Here is a 7,659-nt window from a genome sequence, read left to right on the forward strand (position 1 = left end):
ATAAGCGAAGACAACGAAGGCGGGGGTGGTGACGATCAAAGTATCATATAAGTAATTGGGCCAAAGCCACGACCAGCGGATCCTGGTACGGGTAAGGGACGCAATTCATCACAACGAAATGTGAATGGAGTCTAATTATGTCCCTTGGACATCCGATACTGCATTGAAAACGTGTTACCTCGAGTGCGTGTGGTGCTCCGTTCTCCAGGGGCCTAATATTGGTCAGGTTGACACTAGGACGAAATAACACATGGTCACGTGATGTCATCATCGTCAAATATATCTCCTATGCTGCAGAGAGCCGCCCTGTACGACATATGAACAAAGATGTCGTTCCCCGGGGGGTCATCGGCATCCGTCTCCTCCGACTCTGTCGGTCCAGGCAGTGTTGACCGGAAGTGCTCACTGGGGCTGAGTTCCGCCTTTAACGGGTGAAGCGTCTACAAGGGACATTGATAAACAGATTTTACATTGTTGAAGCAGGAGACATTACAGAAAGTATGATGACACACTTTAATACTACGGAGACCCTTCAGTACGTACGGAGACACTTCAGTACGTACGGTGAAACTTCAGTACGTACGGAGACACTTCAGTACATACGGAGATGCTTCAGCACGTACGGATACGCTTCAATACGTACGAAGACACTTCAGTACGCACTGAGATGCTTCAGTACGTACGGAGACCCTTCAATACGTACGGAGACACTTCAGTACGTACGAAGACATTTCAGTACGTACGGAGACACTTCAGTACGCACGGAGATGCTTCAGTACGTACGGATACGCATCAATACGTACGGAGACACTTCAGTCCGCACGGAGATGCTTCAGTACGTACGGATACGCTTCAATACGCACGGAGACACTTCAATACGTACGGAGACACTTCAGTACGTACGAAGACATTTCACTAAGTACGGAGAAACGTCAGTAACAATCGTTATTTAGAGGTAAGTGTCTAAGGAAGTGAATCATGTTGAATTTGTCGTTAGATCATGGCGCATGTACTTTAATGTTGTGTTTTGTGTGTGTATTGTTGTTTTTGGTGGCTGAAATATCTGCCCTACGTGGAAGACGCTTCCAGGATGACGAGGACATAACAGAGGCGGGTTAGAGAGCCAATCTGCGGATGTCTATAATAGTGGTATTAAAAGCTTGAAGGATAAATGGAATAAGTGTATTGAGGTGAATGGAGATTATATTAAAAAATAAAAGTGCAAAAGATATTCTGCGACTTGGTCTTATATTGAAGCTGCAAAACTCATTGAACGCCACTCGTAGGTGTTCAGATCATGAGTGTGAGAAATGCACAACACTTAAGTGCTGGATGAATGCTCAGATATAACTGTTAATTCAGAAGTAATCACCTTTGATCCTCTGTGTATATTTGAAGGGAAACAGACTAATTGTTTATATTTTATGAGTGCTTCTTTTAATCTGCCACCTGTTTCGTTTAGTGTTCAAAATGAGCGTGTGGGTGTGTGCCCTTACGCCGCTTTCAGTGGTATTCAAGCACTACCACAGCAGGGGAACCGGAAATGGCGTCTTGGTACCCATGCTGAGAATCGAACCTGTGCCCTTGGTCGTGATCAGCGAAAGATTTACGAACTTAAGTCCTCTGCTGTGATATAGCTGGAATATTGCTAAAAGCGGGGTGAAATCTTGTGCAGTCATTTTCTGTGTTTTATGAATGTATTTTTTCAGTATCCTGAAACATTTTTTTTTAATCACATATCGTTGATAATGATTAAAATGAAACATTGTTTATCTATAAGGAATAAAAGTACCAGACTGAGGATATTAACTGAGGATCCAACGAAGGTACATCTCTCTGTTAATTCTGGCGCTTAGTCAGCACTCAAAGAATACTTCTACATTGATTTATTTTTAATATATATTTCAATTAAAACTTTCAAAAAACAAAACATATAATAATACACAATCTCAGACATGTTACCTTTTAAACTCAATAAATTTGCATATTTACAACATTTCAAACATGGAAGGGCTGTTGGTTGTTTTGTTGTTTAACGCCGCACTCAGCAGTATTCCAGCTATATGACGGCGGTCTCTCAATAATCGAATCTGGACCAAACAATCCAGTGATTGATATCATGAACACCGACCCACGCAATTGGGATCGGTGACATTCATCAACCAAGTCAGCGAGCCTGACCACCCGATCCCGTTAGTCGCCTTTTACGGCAAGCATGGGTTGCTGAAGACCTATTCTACCCCGGGTCTTCACGGGTCCAAACATGGAAGGGATCATGTTGTTGCAAATTCATTTCTTAACCGACTGTAACACGTACACGGAACAAAAACGTTTAAGGATATTTCTGTAGTAACGACTGAGCACACAATTTCATAAAAATATTCCCCCAAATATTCATGATCCCTATTTTTTAGAAATATATGTACCCCCATAAAACTGAGTAAAAACGACAGGCAAGACATTGAATTCATTCTTTGTATCAATTTCGCAGTGTCGTTGCGTCAATTTTAGCTCTGTTCAAAAAGAAAGACATAGGATATATTTATTTCTTTAATATAGAATTGACTGGTTTACCCTGTACGTGAGCAAGCAGTGAGCCAGATGCTGAATGGGATCTGCTGGTCGGGTCATCGCGACCTCTGTCAGCGCCTGCGTCAAACACGCGCTCAGCTCGCCTTGCAGGTAGGAGTCGTATCGGCCACCTAAATAATAATTCATTTAAAACTATATTTCTATTCCATTATGATATATACTCTGGAACAATTCGTCAGCACATTCGTCACCACTCGCCCTTTCCGTAACCTGTAACCGGCTTGTCTCGGAATAACACGAGTTGGTCACGAATGTCGTCAGCATAGCTTTTTGTTCGGAAGTGACGACACCTCCTTGATGGATCCTGTCTATCTTAGCACAGATTCTCTCTCGCTCTTGGGAGTAATTTGATTGGACGGCTATAACAGGCTATTCGTATATGGCTGAAAACGAAGCTTTGGCAGCGAATGGTTCGAATGTATTTATCAAAATAGATTTGATAATAGATAAGACACTGAATAATCGAGGCTGCCCAAAGAACAGTGATGAGTGAATGTTGTTTAACGCCGCATTCTGCAAGAATCAAATCTGGGCCAGACAAACCAGTGACTGAATGCATGAGGAACGATTCACGCTATCAGGGCACGACCACACAGGCACCGTGTCTGACTGACCACGCGAGCCTGTTGCAAGCAGTCAGCTCTGAAAGCGACACTGGGGACAAATATACTCTTTCCTTGAAACCCAAAGGTTAGACCTTTAAGGGCAATCTTCTATTGACAGGACCACTTCCATGATATGGTGGATAGAGCGTCTGCCCAGACCGCGGAAGGTCTGTGGTTCAATCCTCGGCTGCGTCATACCAAACGACGTCAAAAGATTACATAGTTTGACGAGACATTATTGCAAATTTCACACACCATTTTGGCCATCAATATTTACCATAACTCAAAGGAGTATGAAAGTCTTATTCTGACTTGATTCAAGGGAGACAACTCGCGTGTTATATTTGTAAAGTACGACCAGAGTTGTCTCCCTTCGTAATAAGCTAATCAAGCTCCTTCCCAGCGCGTGACACCTTCGTTACACTCTCGGTAACATCGCTGCCACCAGTGTGGGCGTGCCATTACAAGAATATTGAAATTTGCCCTCCAACCCCATATGTAGTAACGTTTATACTTTTGTTTATGTCTTTGGGAATGCCATCATATTTCAATTTGAAAAGGTTTACGACTGACCATGTTTTCCAGATGAATTTACTTTATTGTTTTGATAATCAGATTGGTTCGAGATTGCAGACTAACGGAAAACCAACCAACTTCTCCCTTACATTCTTACTATATCAATAACACGATAGTTTTAAAGAAACAGAAATTCAAATTGACAAACGAAGAAAGTAATTTAGCAGCTATAAGTGTATTCGGCGTCACGACAGTCGTCACTTGTTTGTAAACATAACGGTCATTCGGTTGCGAGTTCAACTCCAAGCATGGTTGTGGCCACCTATTCGAACGTACTATCGCTGTGAGGAGCTTGTAAGCTAACAGGCGGCAAACAACAATTATTTTGAAATGTCGGCCTTGGAAAAAGAGAAAGACTGGAGCACAGAAATTTCAGTTTGGACAATGTGATGTTCTCAGATTAAACTTCAGTGTGGCTATACCCAACTGCTTAAAAGTGTGGACCAAAGGTACAGAAAAAAACAATTTACCAGCTTCCAAAGTACAGTCCTAAATTTCATGTGTGGGATGGGGTGTCTGTGTTTGGTGCCACGCCAGTAGATCTATGAGCATTTGAAGGTAACGTGACTAGAGCAGTGTACACAGATGTTCTACAAGGGCATCTCCTTCCAAGGGTATTCCAGCAAGACAATGATACAAAACAGAGCGAAGCAATCTCAGGAATGGTTGACGAGGAAAATGTTACACTCAATGAATGGCCCAGCTACAGTCCGGACCTGAACCCAATTGAAAATATTTGGGGAATTATGAAGAACAATATATCTTTCTAAAAAATCGCCAAAATATATGCGATATGAAAGCAGAGATGGTGAGATATTTGGACAGTATGACTCATGAATTTCTAACTTCCTTGATAGGCAGTATGCCTTATCGCATTGAAACATGTTTTAGGTAAATATTGAACAGATTTTGTAGCTTTAGGTAAGCAGTGTTTGTTGGACAAATTTATCTCTTGGTTTATGACTTAGTAAATCTATAATTTACAATTTTCTCATTTTCAATAATTTCTGGTCAGGCTATAATTGTTTTTACGCCTGATTGGCGCTTGGCATTAAGGGGGTCGATAAAACAAGGTCTATTCGGCTCGGAGTCAGTATACTGTGTATTTAGCCTACGCTATATACGTGTATTAAACGCGACGTTAAACCCCATAGTTCAATTACCTCTAGTGATAGTATACATAGGGAGCCAAATGTTCCATGAAGCGCTCATTGTGCAGAACATTAATTATCATCATCATTAGGGGCGGTCGGGTAGCCTAGTGGTTATAGCGTTCGCTCGTCACGCCGAAGACCCTGGTTCGATTCCTGACATGGGTACAATGTGTGAAGCCCATTTCTGGTGTCCCCCGCCGTGATATTGCTGGAATATTGCTAAAAGCGGCGTAAATCCATACTCACTCACTCATAATTAATTTCAAGTGATAATTAAACGCCACATAGACCTATTATATAAAGGACCTCTCGATTCACAAGCACCAATCCCTGAGAAAGAAGCGTATAATCATTAATCAATGTATTTCACAAGGTTCCCGTGGCGGCAGGTGTTCGCGGGAAGTTCCGCGTGCTTCCATCACACTCAGACAGCTGACATTCTGTTGTTTCAGTGATATAGATCACATGCCAGTAACATACATTAATCAAGTCATCAGTCCGAAACCGCACACGGGGTAGGGCCTATATTTGTAAGGATCCTTGAAATTATCATCATATATCACACCTACCAGGCTGTTATATATTATTAACGAATGGCAAATACAAATCGATTTGGAAATCGATGAAAAAACAATCGTTATTAACTACTACTGAATAAGCAACACCAACATCGATCTGCTATAAACAAGTAAGAACACGATTCAAAATGTACGCACCTGCTTTCAACTCCATCGCTTGGGTGTGGGATGTTATTTTTTTCCCTATTACGTGATAAAATGAAAAGGCTGCAGCTTTCCAGTGCGGTGCTAGATGTGTCCACCCTGTCAGTAAAGATAGGAAGCGTCGAGGCTGCTCCTGAACTTGCGACAACATCAAGCGAATTGTGGTTGTCAAAATAGAACAAGGGAGCATTCATTGCTGTATTTTGATTCACATGTTCTCCACGGCCTGTGTTCGTTTTCTATATTTAGTTTATATTAATCACAACAATATGTTGTACGAGATGTAATATATGTTCATTGAGATAATATATTATGTTGTGACGAGTTGGTCTTCAAAACTCCTGAAATCTATGTTTTTATGAGTGAGTAGTGAGTGAGCATCGGAATGTTTAGGGGTCATCGTGTTCCAACATTTGTGCCGCACTTGCAAGAATACTTAAAATACCTTGTCATAATTAGTCATAAGGCCAGAATTTCTGGTTCTTGTTGTTTTGCTGTTGTTGTGATTCCTTGTGTGTTTGAAGTATTTCGGATACATTTTCAACCTGTTTTAAGTATAGTTTTTTTTAAATAAAATAATTATTGAAATGACAGTGAAGGTGTTTTTCGACATTGTACTTATTTCTGGTCGGCCGAATGAATAAAAATCAGCTTTTGAATATATATTTTTCACATTACAATTTATTGGACTAGGCGAATTCGTAAAGACTGTCCAAGTCAAAGTCGTTGCCATGGAAACTTATGTGTTTGTTTTTTAATCTCAAACTATCAAAAGGCACCAGTTCACCACTAGAGCTATCTATGTGCCAAGTTTGGTTAAGATTTCTCTCATGTGTTTTTGGTTCTGCTCCGAAAACGAAACGCAATGAACAGTAGGACGGACGGACATCACCCATTCTAATATCCCCCTTCTACTTCGTGGCAGGAGATAAATGTAGAATCTCACCCGAGTGTCTTTTGATATCAAATATATCAACACAGGTTGATAAAAGTGGAAAAATTTCGAGGCTTGCCGAGGATTTTTGCCACTTTTATCAACGAGTGTTGATATGTTTGATATCAAAAGACACAAGGGTGAGATTTTATTTATCATCCAATATCATTCTTCCAACTTTTTCAATTTGTAGACAGTATTTAGCAGGGTCTTCGGTGTAAAAAGTACTGCTATCAGCTTCAGTACCAGAGCCATTAATGATGTCATTTGATTGTGACGTCATGGTAACCAGTGACGTCACAATGGTCTGCAAAGCATTGTGATGTAATTTCATTGCAGCGATATCTACAGTGTAGATATCGCTTGATCTAATCCAAGCGATATCTCCTGTGGGAGCCAGTTTTGGATGATAAATATAGAATACTAAACGAGTTCCCGTGTAATACTAATTTTATGAAACGAGTGAATAGTTGTGGTATCTGACGAGCGAAAGCGAGTTTCATAAAATTGGTTTTACAAGGGAGCGGGTTTAGTATTTTATTTATTACTTGCCATTTATAACGTTTTTTTAATTATACTGTTGAGTATGAATAGGCTGACACCTACACGATCCACGGCATAGTCCAATTGAGTTTAACAGAATAATACTTGAAACACGTCAAAAGTTTATGAATTTAATACCATACAGCGGTCCACCTTTAGAATTCACATAATTATCGTAGGGCTAAGAGTATCGCAACTCACATACTTTAACTTAGACTAACGACTGTCGTTGCGCTACAATACGATCGCCTTGTGGAACGGGCCTTGCATCTCCAAGTTTACAAGAACGTCACAATACCCGATGACGTAATTTGTGGAATTTTGTTGCAAGATCCATCGGCGAAACAATGCCATGTGACGTCAGCCTAGCAACAAGGTTGCTGGGGTCATCGTGTGTGCCTAAGCTCCTCTCAGTGATCTATCAACTCCACACGCAATGTCGTTGAATAAGCCAAGGGATGTTGAAAGCTTTCAATATTTGTTCGTGAAACGTGTTCCGAGAGTACATAAGCACGCGTCTTGGTATTACACAA

At 40.8% G+C, this 7,659-nt stretch overlaps 1 protein-coding gene across 1 annotated transcript; it reads right to left on the reverse strand.

Moving 5' to 3' along the window:
• Nucleotides 1–184: 184 nt before the first annotated feature.
• Nucleotides 185–5,800, reverse strand: LOC139446803 (uncharacterized). The gene is made up of 3 exons (XM_071228134.1): nucleotides 5,644–5,800; nucleotides 2,575–2,702; nucleotides 185–440 (listed from the first exon to the last, which is right to left on the reverse strand). The coding sequence occupies exons 1-3, from the start codon at nucleotides 5,798–5,800 to the stop codon at nucleotides 255–257; spliced, it is 471 nt and encodes a 156-aa protein (XP_071084235.1). The 3' UTR covers nucleotides 185–254.
• Between the last annotated feature and the right edge of the window lie 1,859 nt (nucleotides 5,801–7,659).

This window comes from Haliotis cracherodii, unplaced genomic scaffold (assembly GCF_022045235.1).
Source record: "Haliotis cracherodii isolate W230 unplaced genomic scaffold, xgHalCrac1.p SCAF_6, whole genome shotgun sequence".
NCBI classification, from domain to species: domain Eukaryota; kingdom Metazoa; phylum Mollusca; class Gastropoda; order Lepetellida; family Haliotidae; genus Haliotis; species Haliotis cracherodii.